Consider the following 18,762-nt stretch of genomic DNA (forward strand, 5'->3'; position numbering starts at 1 on the left):
CCAGTCTAGGATGGCATGCTCTCTCGTTGGTTCCTCGACATATTGGTCTAGAAAACCATCCCTTATACACTCCAGGAAATCCTCCTCCACCGTATTGCTACCAGTTTGGTTAGCCCAATCTATATGTGGATTAAAGTCACCCATGATAACTGCTGTACCTTTATTGCATTCATCCATAATTTCGTGTTTGATGCCATCCCCAACCTCACTACCACTGTTTGGTGGTCTGTACACAACTCCCATTAACGTTTTCTGCCCTTTGGTGTTCTGCAGCTCTACCCATACAGATTCCACATCATCCAAGCTAATGTCCTTCCTTACTATTGTGTTAATCTCCTCTTTAACCAGCAACGCGACCCCACCTCCTTTTCCTTTCTGTCTATCCTTCCTGAATATTAAATACCCCTGGATGTTGAGTTCCCAGCCTTGGTCACCCTGGAGCCATGTCTCCGTAATCCCAATTACATCATATCCATTAACAGCTATCTGCACAGTTAATTCATTCACCTTATTACGAATGCTCCTCGCATTGAGACACAGCGCCTTCAGGCTTGTTTTTTTAACACTCTTTGTCCTTTTAGAATTATGTTGTAATGTGGCCCTTTTTGAATTTTTGATTTTTACCTTTGATTTTAATTGCCACAGTCTAAGGATAAGGGGTAAGCCATTTAGGACCGAGATGAGGAGAAACTTCTTCACCCAGAGAGTGGTGAACCTGTGGAATTCTCTACCACAGAAAGTTATTGAGGCCAATTCACTAAATATATTCAAAAAGGAGTTAGATGTAGTCCTTACTACTAGGGGGAATCAAGGGGTATGGCGAGAAAGCAGGAATGGGGTACTGAAGTTGCATGTTCAGCCATGAACTCATTGAATGGTGGTGCAGGCTCGAAGGGCTGAATGGCCTACTCCTGCACCTATTTTCTATGTTTCTATGTTTCTATTTCTCTGTTCCCACCTTTCCTTATCTCCTTTCTACCTCACATATTCCCACATCATCCCTGTTAATAATGCCCTTTTTAAAAAAACACACTGACATGGTACTGAGGCACACAGAATCCAGAAAGTCCCAGCTTTTATCCCTGATGTGTGCTGAGTTCGCCAGTGTCAGCCAGGTAACAGTGGGGGAACTATTATTTTGCTGTAGTGTTCCTTGGCCAAGGTTCCTTCTCTTTCAGAAGAGCAGTAAGGGAAGAAAATTAGAAGAGAAATATTCACTACATTTTAGAAGTAATTGCTCTGATCAAACGCTGAATTTTTGGAAGTGGTCTACTCATTGTTTGCATTTCCTGTTCATTAAGCTGCAGCACATATGTCATGTCAACAAAATTTAAACTAAAAGATTTTCACCATTCTAAGTACTTCAATTCTTCTCATCAGCTTGTCAGTTTCAGTTTCATTTCAATAGAATTGCGTGTGTGTTTTGATCTTGCATAGAAGTTTGCAATCAATGACATGAATACATTTTTGAACTATCACCAAAACTGGATGGATGACTTCCTCTAATCAAGCCTTTATATTTGTGGCCATTAGTGTGGTTGTTTACATAGTGCCACCCCAGATTTTCAATTATAATGTATTTCCTCTGTGTAAAGTGCACGTTATTTTGACATATAACATTGTTGCTAAATTACATTTAAATTTTACTTGGCACTAATCCTTTACAGAGTGTGCTAACATTCCTTATTCTAGAATACCAATATAGCCTTATCCATTTCTTAAACATGATTTCCCCCACGTCAGCATGCTGGTTTGTTATATTTTAATCATTCTGTTTTGCCTTCTTCAAAGTTTAATAATTTTGACTAGAAATCCAGTTTTGGGGTTTAACCATTAAAATCTAATCAAACCCCACTGAATGCAGAATTTTTAAATTGGCTTTTTGTTAAAACATCAACAAAACAGCATATGCATCTGCTTTTTAAGAGTTGTTCTTGCTTGCCATTTTTGCATCAGGTCCTTTCTTTGGGCCAACTGAATGTTTATGTTCTCCACAGGGAAGGGTGGTAAGACATTTAAAAAGGCTCATTTTACCTTTTTTGTAATGAAAAAGAAACAAAATGCCAACATTCTAACATTCAATTCTGTGAACACAAAAATGGACTGAAAATAAACACTGAATACATAAAAAAATAAATGCCATAAACTGAATTCTATTTAAAATATCCCAATGAACATTTTCAGTTTAGAATAACAATTCTACGAGTATCTTTTAATTCTCATCAGAATTTAGCTTCTTGTTTAAATGTTCCCCAAACCATGGGCTCAATTTTCCCCCAAAGCTTTTTTTTGGCGTACTTGAAGAGTTACGCCCATTTTTTGGGGGCCGAAGTATGCCAAAAAAAATGTTCTAAGTTTCCCCGTTTGATTTCTTCATTTTGGCGCAGCCTAACCTGTCCTTTAGTTTTGGGGTTGGAGCCTTGATCTGTGCCAAAAGGATCGTGTTGCCACGGTAACCATGGACACAATGCAGGCTGAGACTGCAAAGTGAAACATACAACCAGCTCACAACGCATAAAAATACATTGCAGCAACTTAAAAACACATTAAACTACATTGTAGCAACTTACCTCCAATTAATAAAGTCTCCGCCCCCCCCCCCTCCGCCATGCCGGTGCCGATCCCCACCCCTATCCCAGGCCGAAGGAACTCCCGGTCTGCTCCCTCGCCCCTAGCCCTGGCCGAGTGAACATAAGAACATAAGAAATAGGAGCAAGAGTAGGCCATACGCCCCCTCGAGCCTGCTCCGCCATTTAATACAATTATGGCTGAACCAATCAGGGACTCAGGTCCACTTCCCTGCCTGCTCCCCATAACTCCTTATTCCTTTTTCGGTTAAGAAGCTGTCTATCTCTGTCTTAAATTTATTCAATGACACCGCTTCCACAGCTCTCTGAGGCAGCGAATTCCACAGATTTACAACCCTCTGAGAGAAGAAATTCCTCCTCATCTCAGTTTTAAATGGGCGGCCCCCTATTCTAAGATTATGCTGCCTAGTTCTAGTCTCCCCCATCAGTGGAAACATCCTCTCTGCATCGATCTTGTCAAGCCCCCTCATAATCTTATACGTTTCGATAAGATCACCTCTCATTCTTCTGAATTCCAGTGAGTAGAAGCCCAACCTATTCAACCTTTCCTCATAAGTCAACCCTCTCATCTCCGGAATCAACCGAGTGAACCCTCTTTGCACTGCCTCCAAAGCAAGTATATCCTTTCTTAAATATGGAAACCAAGATTGTAAGCAGTATTCCACGTTAGGCCTCACCAATACCCTGTATAACTATAGCAAGACTTTCTTGCTTTTATACTCCATCCCTTTTGCAATAAAGGCCAAGGCTCCATTGGCATTCCTGATCACTTGCTGTACCTGCATATTAACATTTTGTGTTTCATGCACAAGGGCCCCCGCTGTACTGCGGCACTTTGCAATCTTTCTCAATTTAAATAATAACTTGCTCTTTGATTTTTTTCTGCCAAAGTGCATGACCTCGCACTTTCCAACATGATACTCCATCTGCCAAATTTTTGCCCACTCACTTAGCCTGTCTATGTCCTTTTGCAGATTTTTTGTGTTCTCCTCACACATTGCTTTTCCTCCCATCATTGTATCATCAGCAAATTTGGCTACGTTACACTCAGTCCCTTCTTCCAAGTCATTTATATAGATTGTAAATAGTTGGGGTCCCAGCACTGATCCCTGCGGCACCCACCAGAGAATGAACCATTTATCCTGACTCTCTGTTTTCTGCTAGTTAGCCAATCCTCTATCATGCTAATATATTACCCCCAACCCCAATGGACTCCAACATTTTCCCAACCACAGATGTTAAGCTAACTGGTCTATAGTTTCCTGCTTTTTGTCTGCCTCCTGTTTTAAATAGGAGCGTTACATTTGCAGTTTTCCAATCTGCTGGGACCGCCCCAGAATCCAAGGAATTTTGGTAAATTACAGCCAATGCATCCACTATTCCTGCCGCTACTTCTCTTAAAACCCTAGGATGAAAGCCATCAGGTCCAGGGGATTTATCCGCCTTTAGTCCCATTATCTTACTGAGTACCACCTCCTTAGTGATTGTGTTAAGTTCCTCTCCCCTATAGCCCCTTGACTATCCACTGTTGGGATATTGTTAGTGTCCTCTACCATAAAGACTGATACAAAATATTTGCAGAGTTTCTGCCATCTCCATGTTCCCCATTACTAATTCCCCGGTCTCATCCTCTAAGGGACCAACATTTACTTTAGCCACTCTTTTCCTTTTTATATTCCCATCGAAATTCTTGCTTTCTGTTTTTATATTTCGTGCCAGTTTACTTTCATAGTCTACCTTCCCTTTCGTAATCATTTTTTTAATCATTCTTTGCTGGCTTTTAAAAGCTTCACAATCTTCTGTCTTCCCACTAGTTTTGGCCACTTTGTATGCCCTTGTTTTTAATTGGATACCATCCTTTATTTCTTTAGTTAGCCACGGATGGCTATCTTTTCTTTTACACCTTTTCCTCCTCACTGGAATATATTTTTCTTGACAGTTGTGAAATATCTCCTTAAATGTATGCCACTGTTCATCAACCATCCTACACTTTAATCTATTTTCCCAGTCCTCTTTAGCCAACCCTAGCCTCATACTTTTGTCGTCTCCTTTATTTAAGATTGGTACACTGGTTTGAGATCCAACTTTCTCACCCTCCATCTGAATTTGAAATTCAACCATGCTATGATCACTCATTCCAAGGGGATCCTTTACTAGGAGATTGTTTATTAATCCTGCCGGTGCTCTCCCCCAACCAAGTGACACAGAAACGTAGAAAATAGGAGCAGTAGTAAGACATTCGGCCCTTCGTGTCTGCACCGCCATTCAATATGATCATAGCTGATCCTCTATCTCAACACCATATTCCCCTTTTTCCCCATATTCCTTGATGCCTTTTGTTTCTAGAAATCTATCTATCTCCCTCTTAAATATATTCAGTGACTTGCCCTCCACAGCCTTCTGTGGTAGAGAATGCCACAGGTTCACCCTCTGAGTGAAAACATTTCTCCTCATCTCGGTCCTAAATTTCCTACCCTGTATCCTGAGACTGTGACCCCTTGTTCTAGACTTCCCAGCCAGGGGAAACATCTTCCATACATCCAGTCTGTCCAACCCAGTCAGAATTTTATATGTTTCAATGAGATCCCCTCTCATTCTTCTAACCTCTGGTGAATACAGGCCTAGTCGACCCAATCCCTCCTCATACGACAGTCCTGCCATCCCAGGAATCAGTCTGGTGAACCTTCGCTACACTCCCTTTATGGCAAGTATATCCTTTCTTAGGTAAGGAGACCAAAACTGCACACAATACTCCAGGCCCTGTATAACTGTAATAAGACATCCTTGCTCCTGTACTCAAATCCTCTTGCAATGAAGGCCAACATACCATTTGCCTTCCTAACTGCTTGCTGCATCTGCATGTTTGCTTTCAATGACTGGTGTACAAGGACACCCAAGTCCCTCTGTACATCGACACTTCCCAAGCCATCACCATTTAAGTAATACTTTGTCCTTATGTTTTTCCTACCAAAGTTGATAACTTCACATTTATCCATGTTATACTGCATCTGCCATGTGTTTCCTACCCAACCTATCTAAATCGCCTTGCAGTGTCTTTGCATCCTCCTCACAACTCACAATCCCACCTAGTTTTATGTCGTCAGCAAACTTGGAAATATTACATTTGGTTCCCTCATCCAAATCATTTATATATATTGTGAATAGCTGGGGCCCAAGCACTGATCCCTGTGGTACACCACTTGTCACAGCCCGCCACCCCGAAAAAGACCCGTTTATTCCTACTCTCTGTTTCCTGTCAGTTAACCAATTTTCAGTCCATGCCAATACATTATCCCCAATCCCATGTGCTTTAATTTTGCACACGAACCTCTTAAGTGGGACTTTATCAAAGGCCTTCTGAAAATCCAAATACACTACATCCACTGGTTCTTCCTTATCTATTCTATCAGTTACATCCTCAAAAAACTCCAGTAGGTTTGTCAAACATGATTTTCCTTTCATAAATCCATGTTAACATTGTTTAATCCCGTTGATATTATCTAAGTGCGCCGTTATCACTTCCTTTATAATAGACTCCAGCATGTTCCCTACTACTGATGTTAGGCTAACCAGTCTGTAGTTCCCCGTTTTCTCTCTCCCTCCTCTTTTAAATAGTGGGGTTACATTTGCCACCCTCCAATCTGCAGGAACTGTTCCATAATCTATAGAATTTTGGAAGATGACAACCAATGCATCCACTATTTCCATGGCTACCGCTTTTAGTGCTCTCGGATGCAGATCATCAGGCCCTGGGGATTTATCGGTCTTCAGTCCCATTAGTTTCTCCAACACTATTTTCTTACTAATAATCATTTCCTTTAATTCCTCTTGCTCACTAGACCCTTTGGTTCCCTAGCATTTCTGGGATGTTATTTGTGTCCTCTTCCATGAAGACAGAACCGGAGTTTTTATTTAATTGTTCTGCCATTTCCTTGTTCCCCATTACAAATTATCCTGTTTCTGACTATAAAGGACCTACATTTGTCTTCACTAATCATTTTCTTTTTGCGTATTTGTAGAAACTTTTGCAGTCCGTTTTTATGTTCCTTGCAAGTTTACTCTCATACTCTATTTTTCCCCTCTTAAGCAATCTCTTGGTCCTTTTTTGCTGAATTCTAAACTGCTCCCAATCCTCAGGCTTGCTACTTTTTCTAGCAACTTTGTATAATTCCTCTTTGGATTGAATACTATCCTTAATTTATTTTGTTAGCTACGGTGGGGCCACTTTTCCTTTTGTGTTTTTACGCCAGAAAGGGATGTATAACTGTTGCAATTCATGCATTCGTTCCTTAAATATTAGCCAGTGCCTATCCACTGTCATGCCCTTTAATGAATCCTCCCAATCTATCATAGCCAATTCATTCCTCATACCTTCGTAGTTTACTTTGTTTAGATTTAGGATCCTAGTTTCGGATTGGACTACTTCACTTTCCATCTTAATAAAGAATTCAATCATGTTATGGTCACTCTTCCCTAAAGGACCCCGCACAACAAGACTGTTAATTAACCCCTTCTCATTACACAATACCCAATCTAGGATAGCCTGTTCCTTAGTAGGCTCCTCAACATACTGGTCTAAAAAACAATTTCATACACACTCCAGGAATTCATCTTCCACAATATTATTACTAATTTTGTTTGGCCAGTCTATATGTAGATTAAAGTCACCTACAATTACTGTAGTACCCTTGCTACATGTATCTCTAATTTCCTGTTTGATGCCATCCCCTACACTACCACTAATATTTGGAGGCCTATAGACAACTCCCACCAATGTTTTCTGCACTTGGTGCTCCTTAGCTCCACCCAGACTGATTTTACATTTTGATTTTCTGAGCCAATATCCTTTCTCACTATTGCTCTGATGTCATCCTTTACTAACAACGCCACACCACCCCCTCTTCCTTTTTGCTTGTCCTTCCTAAATATTGAATATTCTTGGATATTCATTTCCCAATCCTGGTCACTCTGCAACCATGTCTCCATAATTGTAGCTATATCGTATCCGTTTACATCTATTTGCGCTGTTAATTCAGCTACCTTATTACAGATGCTTCGTGCATTCAGATACAATACTTGTAAATTTGTCGTTTCAACATTATTAGACATCTTGTACTATAGCCCTGACGGACCGCACCCCCAACCAAGTGACCTGCCGGACCGCTCCCCCTCTCTCCCCCAACCAGGTGACCTGCCGGTCTGCTCTGCCGCCCCGAGCCCTGGCCGAAGGGCCTCCCGGTCTGTTCCCCCACCCACCCCTCGTCCCGAGTGCCTTGCCGATCTGCTCCCCCGCCCTCCCCTAGCCCCGAGTGCCTTGTTGGTCTGATTCCCCCGCCCATCCCTAGCCCTGAGAGCCTTGCTGGTCTGCTTCCCCCACCTGACCCTAGCCCCGAGTGCCTTGCCAATCTGCTCCACTGCCCGCCCCTAGCCCCGAGAGCCTTGTCGGTCTGCTTCCCCCAACCCTAGCCCTGGCCAAAGGGCCTCCCGGTCCACGCCCCCGCCCCCGCCCGTCCCTAGCCCTCAGCCCCGAGTGCCTTGCCAGTCCCACTCCCCCGCCCCTAGCCCTGGCCGAAGGGCCTCCCAGTCTGCTGCCCTGCCCGCTCATAGCCCCGAGTGGCCTTCCAGTCTGCTCCTCCACCCACCCCTAACCCCGAGCCCTGGCCAAAGGGCCCCCCGGTCCGCTCCCTCTCCCCCAGCCCCTAGCTCCTTGCAGGTCCTGCTCCCCTGCCCTTATCCCAGGCCGAATGGCCTCCCCTCTCTGGGTCCCCGCACCTAACTATACACGAAAGGCTTCTCCCCCCCCCACCCACCCCTCTATACCCCTCTCTTACCTCTCCTGCTGCACTTATCTGCGCTGATTTCCCGAACTCTCCAGAAGATTTTTCTGCAGAGGCCACATATGCTGGCCTAAGAAGAACTGGAGTAACTCTCAGCTGGCAAAACTTCACTAAATGGCCAGAATTGGCGCAGGTGGCAGGTTATACCCCCTTTGGCTGAAAAAAAAGTACCTAAAAAAATCGTAACTAACTGAGCTGGTGCAAATTGATCGGAGAAACTGTGGTTTTTTAACTTTCGCCATAAAAAGCATTCTGCTCCAAAAAAAACAGCGCAAATCATTGGGGAAAATTGAGCCCCACGAGTATTCATTTTGCTTTTGCAGTGTGATAACAGTGAGCAATCTAACTTTCAAAATACAATTTGGATTACACTAATAGGCTATGATCCAATCTATCATCATCTGAAATTTTTAAAAAGCCTTTACTGTTTGGCCTTCATCATAAGAACATAAGGAATAGGAACAGGAGTAGGCCATGCGGCCCCTCGAGCCTGATCCGCCGTTCAATAAGATCATGGCTGATATGATCATGAACTCGGCTCAACTTTCCCGCCCGCTCCCCATAACCCCTTATCCACTTATCGTTTAAGAAAGTCTATTTCTGCCTTAAATTTATTCAGTGTCCCAGCTTCCACAGCTCTCTGAGGCAGCAAATTCCACAGATTTACAACCCTCTGAGAGAAGAAATTGCTCCTCATCTCTGTTTTAAATGGCCCCTTATTCTAAGATCATGCCCTCTAGTTCTAGTTCCCCCATCAGTGGAAACATCCTCTCTGCATCCATCTTGTCAAGCCCCCTCATAATCTTATACGTTTCGAAAAGATCACCTCTCATTCTTCTGAATTCCAATGAGTAGAGGCCCAACCTACTCAACCTTTCCTCATAAGTCAACCCCCTCATCCCCGGAATCAACCTAGTGAACCTTCTCTGAACTGCCTGCAAAGCAAGTATATCCTTTCGTAAATATGGAAACCATGTTGCCAAAATATATATATTTTTTTGATATAGTTTAAAATCACAACAGCAGAACATAGGCAACCATAAATCATTTGTGCCAGGAGTAATGCATACCATAGCAATATTCTGAAAGCTTAATTATGAAAGCAACATGCTCTAACATGAGAATGTTACATTTTAAAATAGCTTATTTGTCATCTGAAGCAAATAACTGATGACACAGAAATTACCTATTATTTAGCCACTCCAGCAATTCTGTCATGTGGCTTCTCTTCATTCAGCAGAGATTAATAATTTTTTTTCTCTGTAGTACATCACCGCAGATTCCTATTCCCACAACAGAGCTTGCGTCATCATCTCTTCATATTGTTCAGCCAGTGGGCAGGGCCATTTAGTGTCATGTTTACTCCTTTGGATCGTTATAGTGACCGAAACCACCAAATTACAAGATACCAGTACTGTGCATTAAAGGTATGTTTTCGCTTGTCTGATTGATTCCACATTACATTTTCTTAATAATTTAGTAAGCTTTTTATATCCAGCAAGATTTTTAAAAGATTAAATAAAATTGTTCTATTCTTTGAATAACATTTTGCAAACTTGTTTCTCTTCCTAATGCAAGACCTTTTCTAAAGTAGTTTTATATTTGCACAATAACTTTTGCTAGCTTTTAATTTGAGTTCAAATTTAAGAGAAACTTTTAAAGATGTCCACGTTTAAATGTAAGGAAACTAAATGTCTATTTGGGTATATTTTCCTCTGTTCACTGGTGTTAACAGATAATACTGGGGCCAAATTTGCCCCCCCCACCCGAAAAGGGGCGCATGCACCCCGTTTCTATGGTTTTTACTGCCGCAGTGGTTGAGGTCGCCTATTGAGCAAAATTCCGTTCTTTGTTTTTTTTCACTCGAATCTGGAAGTCGTTCTTAATGGGGGATATGTAGCAGTGACCACTCTAGAGGGAAGGAAGTTGGGGGGGTGCGGAGTCATCACGGCGCCACGTCACCATGGCTCTCCCCTTCACTTAAAGGGAAGAGCCTGTGCAATCTTGAAACTTCGGTCCACTGGGCCACCAGGGAGGGTTCCTGCCGGGCCAGCAGCCTGGCACCCAAGAGGGAGTGCCAGGCTGACTGTTGGCGGCCCAGCCAAACCCAGGGGCATAATTGTCGGGCCGATGTAGGAGTCGGCCAACCAAAAAAAACATGGCGATAGCGGCAGTAGGTTTTCCCCATTAAGGAGAGCCGCGCCACCATTACAGAAAGCCTCAGCCTTACTGGACCGGCGCGAAAAAACTTATTATGGCACCGCCCAGTGGGAGGCAGATTTCCACGGCGGAATTTCGCCATCAGTGGGGGGAGTGGGTAGATTGACAGTGCGCACTCTGATGATGCCCTTAGGACGGGTTGGCAGCAGCGGAGCGGGAGGGTGAGGAACGGGTCACCACCGGGATAACACAGAAGCAGAATTTTGATAATAGCGGCCATTACACGAAAAGTCGCCGACCATTGCACTCCGCAACATGGCCGCCAATTTCCAGTGTTGAGGACTTAAGGAAAGGGGCAATTTCGTCCCCCCTGTTTTCCCCAATGTAAACTCATGCTGACCTTTTTTGTAGCATTAATGGAAAGAAGAAAATATAACCCATTGTCTCAAACATTAGTCAGTCTCTAATTTCCTTGTGTTTTTACCATAATTTCTTGCATTCGTGAGATTGCTTCCACCACTTCAACTCCCCCATTCTCAGGAAGATGGTTTAATTTTGAAATGTATAAACTGTTAATTGTATGTTTTTGTATTTATAATGATTGGAAGAGAAATATTAAAACATGCATCCAAAAGGTTTTGGCACCAAACTAGCTATGGGACTGGAGGTATCCTTTTATAGTGTTAAATACTGTGGCTGAAATATTCACATTGCAGAGTCTGTGGGTTAGGGAGCAGGTTAGCGGTTAAAAGTGTGAAATTGACAGCGAGTTAGAAACTTCCACCTTTCACTCGGGCGCGTTTCAAAGCATGCCGGGAAAAGCGGGTGACCTCATTGAGGTTCTTAACTGCTCATTTACAGACCCTTAACTGCTTTTTTAATGCCTGTTTGAACTTTAACTGGTTGCACATGGGATTCATGCCTTGGGAACCTCGCCTGTGAAGGGGAGGCAGAAGTTTAGTGGCCATTGTGCAAGCTCATTAAGTGACAACTGGAAAAAGCACATAAATACTCACACACCTTGCGCTTGTTTCCTTGCCTAAGGGAAAAGCTCTGACTGATACCATTTTGTGCAGAGATTTAGCTTTCAGGAGTTTGCAGGTGATTTCTTCAACCACTCTCACCACATTGCTAGTCACTCTCAGTACATTGGAGGATTGTACTTCACCTGGCATTTATTAGATCAGCATGGGTGCCGCTTATGCTGGCTCACTTCTGTTCAGCCATGAACTCATTGAATGGCGGTGCAGGCTCGAAGGGCCAAATGGCCTACTCCTGCACCTATTTTCTATGTCTATGTGTCTATGTGACCTCAGAATCAGACCAAGGTGAGCCCCAGCACCAATAACAGCAGCCACACCAGCAGCAGTAACAATACCAGCAGCAGCAGCAACCACACCAGCAGCTTTCTCCTCAGCAACCTGATGCTCCACAGGAGAGAGGGGATCAGCACAGGGGTGCACCGAGCCAGAGGCGATAACCCCAACACAGGATACACAGGCAGAGGATGAGCTCCCTGGACACGACTGAGTAGCAGTGCTTCGGGAGGCTCAGGCTATTGTGCCAGCTCGTCACAATAGCCCGAGCCAGACATTTGCGGCTTGCTGGAACAAGACCTGCTGCCCAGAGGACCTGGTGGACACGCCTTACCAGTGGCTGTCAGTGTCACCGCCACCCTCAACTTCTTTGCCTCAGACTTCTTCCAGGGATCTGCAGCAGACATTTGTGGGATCTTGCAGTAGGCCGCCCACAGATGCATCACCCAAGTGACCGATGCCATGTTTCATAAGTCAGCCAATTATGTAAACTTTGCCACTGATGAAGCCAGTGTTACTGAGCGGGCGCTCGACATTGTGGCTCTGGCTGGCTTCCCACAGGTGCACGGCATCATCAGCTGCATCCATGTGCCCATCAAGGCACCCCCACATCAGGAGTGTTTGTGAACTGCAAGGGCTAGGTGTGCATGGCTCTGGTGACTGCGCATGCTCAGTGAGTGCAGCTTCCTCTGAGGAGGAGTCTTCTTCCTCCGGCTGGACAGTGGGGAGGGTCACGTGATGGACTTGTGGGAGAGTAAAGACATGAATTAGAAATGTAATGATAAGAATGCACAATGTTACCATTATGCACATGATGACATTTCACTGCCTGCAGGCATCAAGTCACCATGAGTGACTGTTCTGGCCATGTGGCTGTATGATATTTACTTCTGTCACAAGGTTGCCGGGAGTTCCCCCTCTCTCCATCTCCTACCGCTAGTAGCTCTGCAACTCTAGTGATTTGCAGCACCTCCTCCTCTGCTGGAGTCAAGTTGTTGTAAATTGGAGGGCCACCTCCGGTTCGTTGACTTTCCCTGTTGTTCTGGGCTCTCTTCTTCTGCAAGGAGGGAAAGAGGAGAACTTTGAGTGAGAGTGATGGAATAGGTGTAAGGAATGGATGGGCTAAATCTGTAGAGGGTGACTATGAGGAAGTGGCCTGACATAGTCAAATGGCCTCCTTGTGTGGCGTTACTTCCTATGATAGCATTCGGACGAGGGTGGTTGTCAGTGGTGGTTAGTCAGATGGGGATGTGTGTAGGTGCATAGAGAGAGAGGGATGGGTGTACCTTGCAAGGTAGGTCGGTGTGATGATTGACATTCAGGAGTAGGCTTGGGAAGGAAGAGTGATGGGGATGGAGTGACACGCACATCAGGATGTAGTTGAATGTGGCATTGTACTCGCCTTTCCTGACCTCATGAGATCATTAAATCTTTTGCAGAACTGGATCCAGGTCCGTCTGACTACATCCATGTTGCTGACCTCCTCTGTGATCTCCAACCATGCCCTCTTGGTCTCATTGAAAGGTCTCTTACACCCATCCCCTGAAAACAGGGGATGGGTGCAAGAGCAGGACTTCCAGGGAGGAGTCAGAGAACCTGGTCGCTGCCATTTGCCGCTGGGAATGCATGCTTCCCTCAAGTCTCAGATGGAAAATCTTTAGCTTCTGAACAAAAAAACCTCTGCCAAAGTGCTCTGATTCTCCTCCCACAACCGTCAAGTGTGATGTGTGGAAAGCCCCTTTAAATATCTGAGCTCAAGGCGATAGTGTCATCAGACCCGCTCCATTTAATTGGCTGGGAACCCCGCAGGCCTAATTCAATTGATCCAATTCAGTTAGAGACAAGCTGACAGCGCGCTGCAGAGTGCTGCATGAAGCCGACCCGCTACGCCGCCGCCCCCGCACCCACCTTGCTTCGCAGGTAAAAATTCCGGCCTATCATTAGTTAACACAATCAGATTAGCAATCAGTTGAGATTAGTAGGTGGATCCTTATTGCAATTGGTGGCAAGCATATCCTAGTTAACTTAGTTGCTTTCTTTAGCTGATCACTACGCCATGGAGCCCATTATCTCCATTCTTTATAGTAAACATGCTTCCTGATAATGTATTGCTCAGCAGCAATAGATATGTTGGTGTTTGATAAGGCTTTCTAATACCAGCATGCTGTTGATGTATTTGCGACGTCCATCCTGCATTAGGGGTTTAGATGCTAAGATGTGGCTGAATAATTTTCTCTCTTGGTCATCGCTATTCAACAATATGGATTGGCTAAAACTAATATTACATTCCATTGGTGAGCGCAGATTGGGATCAACAATAGTGCCACAATGTACAAGTATTAGACATCTTCAGGTTTCTGGGCGGCAAAATTTGGCTCTGTAACACTCGTAGTTTTGGCTGGTTTTGAATGAAAACATGGTGTCTGCCCCATTTCCGCCCATTTCTGGCACGGCCCGCACTGAGCTCCAACTTGATAAGGATGATAGCATGGGCAGTACATATGTGCACCAGCACTATGCAGAGTAGACCGATCATGACGTCAGTGCTCCATTCAACGCCCTCTCCTAAACATGCACAGCTGAACATGCATTCGGCTGCACGAAGGATCCCCACCTTCCCCAACCAGCGCTAATTAGAGGGATACATCCAACTTGCAGCTTAGTTGCTTATTGATATGCAATGGCTCTTGCAGTGTTTGTAAGAGTACTGGGTTGCTGGAAGAGATTTAAAAAGTTGATAAAGTGTGCGGGGAGTGTTGCAGGACATTGGGAAGATATTGCGAAGGTGTTGGCTGCTACTGGAAGGCCTCTGGCTACACCACTTGCTCCCAGTCATGGGGGCTCTAGTTGCAGTCCCCCTTGTGCTGCAGTGTGACAGGGAGATGGAGCAGAGGCAACAAAGAAGACAAGCTGCTCGCAGAGGGAGGAGGAGGAGGAGGGCTGTCAGCAGATGGTCTTACCCACCTAAGGTCTTCAAGGAGCACGTCTCTTACCTGCACCTAAACCAGGAGCAGCGTGTTCGGCGGCTTCACTTCACCAAGGAGGTGGTCACAGAACTCTTCCACCTGCAGCCTCAGAGCAGGGTGACGACGAATCTGTCTGTGGCCTTCAAGGTGACCTTGGCTCAGAATTTTTTTGCCAGTGGATTTTTCCAGGCTGAAACAGGCGACATAACAAACTCCCACAGTTCGCCATTCATCACTGCACCTGAGAGGTCACAGAGGCTCTGTAAGCTAGAAGAGGGGACTTGAAGCAGTAGGAGCGCACATGTGGCTTTGCCAGGATATCGAACTTCCCCATGGTACCAGCCAATGTAACCCCACTTTTTAAAAAAGGAGGGAGAGAGAAAACAGGGAATTATTGACCGGTCAGCCTGACATCGGCAGTGGATAAAATGATGGAATCAATTATTAAGGATGTCATAGCAGCACATTTGGAAAGAGGTGACATGATAGGTCCAAGTCAGCATGGATTTGTGAAAGGGAAATCATGCTTGACAAATCTTCTGGAATTTTTTGAGGATGTTTCCAGTAAAGTTGACAAAGGAGAACCAGTTGATGTGGTATATTTGGACTTTCAGAAGGCTTTTGACAAGGTCCCACACAAGAGATTAATGTGCAAAGTTAAAGCACATGGGATTGGGGGTAGTGTGCTGACGTGGATTGAGAACTGGTTGGCAGACAGGAAGCAAAGAGTAGGAGTAAATGGGTACTTTTCAGAATGGCAGGCAGTGACTAGTGGGGTACTGCAAGGTTCTGTGCTGGGGCCCCAGCTGTTTACATTGTACATTAATGATTTAGACGAGGGGATTAAATGTAGTATCTCCAAATTTGCGGATGACACTAAGTTGAGTGGCAGTGTGAGCTGCGAGGAGAATGCTATGAGGCTGCAGAGTGACTTGGATAGGTTAGGTGAGTGGGCAAATGCATGGCAGATGAAGTATAATGTGGATAAATGTGAGGTTATCCACTTTGGTGGTAAAAACAGAGAGACAGACTATTATCTGAATGGTGACAGATTAGGAAAAGGGGAGGTGCAATGGAGGAAAAGGGTGTCATGGTACATCAGTCATTGAAGGTTGGCATGCAGGTACAGCAGGCGGTTAAGAAAGCAAATGGCATGTTGGCCTTCGTCGCGAGGGGATTTGAGTACAGGGGCAGGGAGGTGTTACTACAGTTGTACAGGGCCTTGGTGAGGCCACAACTGGAGTATTGTGTACAGTTTTGGTCTCCTAACTTGAGGAAGGACATTCTTGCTATTGAAGGAGTGCAGCGAAGGTTCACCAGACTGATTCCCGGGATGGCGGGACTGACATATCAAGAAAGACTGGATCAACTGGGCTTGTATTCACTGGAGTTCAGAAGAATGAGAGGGGATCTCATCGAAACGTTTAAAATTCTGATGGGTTTAGACAGGTTAGATGCAGGAAGAATGTTCCCAATGTTGGGGAAGTCCAGAACCAGGGGTCACAGTCTAAGGATAAGGGGTAAGCCATTTAGGACCGAGATGAGGAGAAACTTCTTCACCCAGAGAGTGGTGAACCTGTGGAATTCTCTACCACAGAAAGTTATTGAGGCCAATTCACTAAATATATTCAAGAAGGAGTTAGATGTAGTCCTTACTACTCGAGGGATCAAGGGGTATGGCGAGAAAGCAGGAATGGGGTACTGAAGTTGCATGTTCAGCCATGAACTCATTGAATGGCGGTGCAGGCACGAAGGGCCGAATGGCCTACTCCTGCACCTATTTTCTATGTTTCTATGTTTCTATGACACGTGGTTTGCGGGTATCGCATCTCAATAGTGAGATGTATCGTAACCACTATGAATACCACTCACTTAATGTGTAGTTGGTGTGCGACCACGCCCAGCACATCATGCTGGTGAATGCCTGCTATCCTGGCACCAGCCCACTGTGCCAGCAATCCTCCAGCCACCACGTAGAACTCGAGGGTGACTGCTCAGCGACAAAGGCTATATGCTCCTATACCTGGCTGATGACTCCCTGCACAATCCCACTACTCGTGGCCAGCATTCATATAATGAGAGCCATGCTGCCATGAGGAACCTCATCGAGCAGACCATCAGGATGCTGAAGCAACAGTTCCGCTGCTTTGACTGCTTGGGAGAAGCCCTCCAGTACTCACTGGAGTGGGTGTCTCAAGCAGCGAGTGCCAGTATCTAAGCTGGTGCCTGCTCACTCTGCTCTTGCTTTTCTTGCACTGGCTGGCCAGGTTGGAGTTTTTGGTTATCTGAAAGGAGAAAGGCATAAGGGTAAGGTTGTGGTGAAGGGAGCGGGGAAAGCAACATTATGCATGCTTACACCATCAGCAGCTTGGAAGTGAATAGAGATTGTGGGATGAGGGGTAAGTGGGATGTGGGGAGGAGGAGGATTCGGTATGAGCATACCATCACCTTCAATGGTTTCAGCTTCACCGCTCGCCACATCCTCAGTAATGTTGAGCACCATCTCCTCCAGCTGTGTAAGGATGTGCAGGCTTGCCTGTCCCCCCCACCTCCCCCACCACCCGCCAGTTAGCTGCTGCTGCCTATCGTTATGAGCCACCTTGCCCTGCAAGAGAGAGAGAAGTGTGTCAGTGAGTGTGAAATGTAATGTATTCGGATGATGTGCCTGTCATGGTTGAATAGCTGGCAGTGAAATGTGGGTGTAAGGCTTGCAGCAGTGATATATGTGTGAGCTGCTGCAGGCAGAATGCACCTCCCTTTTAAGAGGTGCAGACTGCCTTTAATAAGTGGAGGCAAGCTTGAAGTGGCGTTAGCATCGCACGAACCTGGGCCCCCTGCTATGCGTTCAGCCACTCAGCAGTGCATTCAGCCGCAATCAGTGTAATTAGCAGGCAGCACGATGGTCCTTTCAACTTGCGCAGGCCGATTGCGCATCGCGATCCCCGTGTTTGTTTTTGGAGGCTATCGAACTTTTAGCCCTTTTTATTTATTCAGTTATACTCAAAGGGTTTGAAAAGCATGTAAATACCTAACAGTCATCAGTCAAGATTTTAACTTGGAGCTTGGTAGGGATCTGGATTGCGGTTGGGAAACCTTGGAGAATGGGTTTCCCTCAGGCCCTGCCGAATTTAACATCGGGCCTGATTTTAAAAATTGTGGGGTCGAAATTTGATAGCGCCATTTTTGAGGCGGTGTCACCGCTTGAGTGCTGATTTTAGCGCTGAGCATTAGGCAAAACCTCAAAGTCCTAGATTCAGTTTTTATGCCCAAAGATGAGAGAGCAGTGTTGCACACTCATTCTCGGGCAGGAGCTCAGGGAGCCGACTGAATTTCCCGACGGGAGGATGCCGCCATGCTAGAAAAAGTACGGGAAGAAGAAAAAAAAGAACTAAAACTTCTCTGGATCCCCACACACACTTCCCCACTCTTAAAACTAATGAAAACATGCAGAAATAAATAGAGAAAAACTTACCTTCCTTTCTGGGCAATTCCGCCCGAGATCCACTCTTTTCCAACAACCTTTTCCTGGCTGTACAGCCGCCTGTTTGTACGGCAACTGTACAAAGCAAATGTCATGACAGAGGCGTCAAAGAGGTGTACGCTGGATGACATCACCACGCGGGTGGCATTAGCCAGCGCAGTGTTACCTCTTGGTGCCTCTGCCAAAGAGCCGACTGAATTTAGGTCAAGGTGTCGACGCCACTCACCGATGATAGTAAGCGTTTGCCACCCGTTAGCAGCCTCCCACGCGCGGTAACAGACGGCATCCATGAATTTCGACCCCTGCCTTCTGTTTCGTGCCCGCAGCCAACCAGATTGAGAAGCTAGGGGGCAAAGAAGATGGAGGAAGGGATCAGAGGCAGGTGGGGGAGGGGGCAGGTGGGAAATCGTATGG

The 18,762-nt window shown here is 45.4% G+C and overlaps 1 protein-coding gene across 2 annotated transcripts in view; it reads left to right on the forward strand.

Annotated features, from left to right (window-relative positions):
• The window catches only part of fryb (furry homolog b (Drosophila)), a 439,334-nt gene that overhangs the window by 215,400 nt on the left and 205,172 nt on the right, over positions 1 to 18,762 (forward strand). For both annotated transcript variants that reach the window (XM_070892324.1, XM_070892325.1), the window contains exon 27: positions 9,692 to 9,852. In XM_070892324.1, the coding sequence (XP_070748425.1) occupies positions 9,692 to 9,852 (161 nt within the window). The remainder of the gene's footprint in view (positions 1 to 9,691; positions 9,853 to 18,762) is intronic.

The sequence above is a fragment of the Pristiophorus japonicus genome, chromosome 10 (genome assembly GCF_044704955.1).
Source record: "Pristiophorus japonicus isolate sPriJap1 chromosome 10, sPriJap1.hap1, whole genome shotgun sequence".
NCBI lineage: Eukaryota > Metazoa > Chordata > Chondrichthyes > Pristiophoridae > Pristiophorus > Pristiophorus japonicus.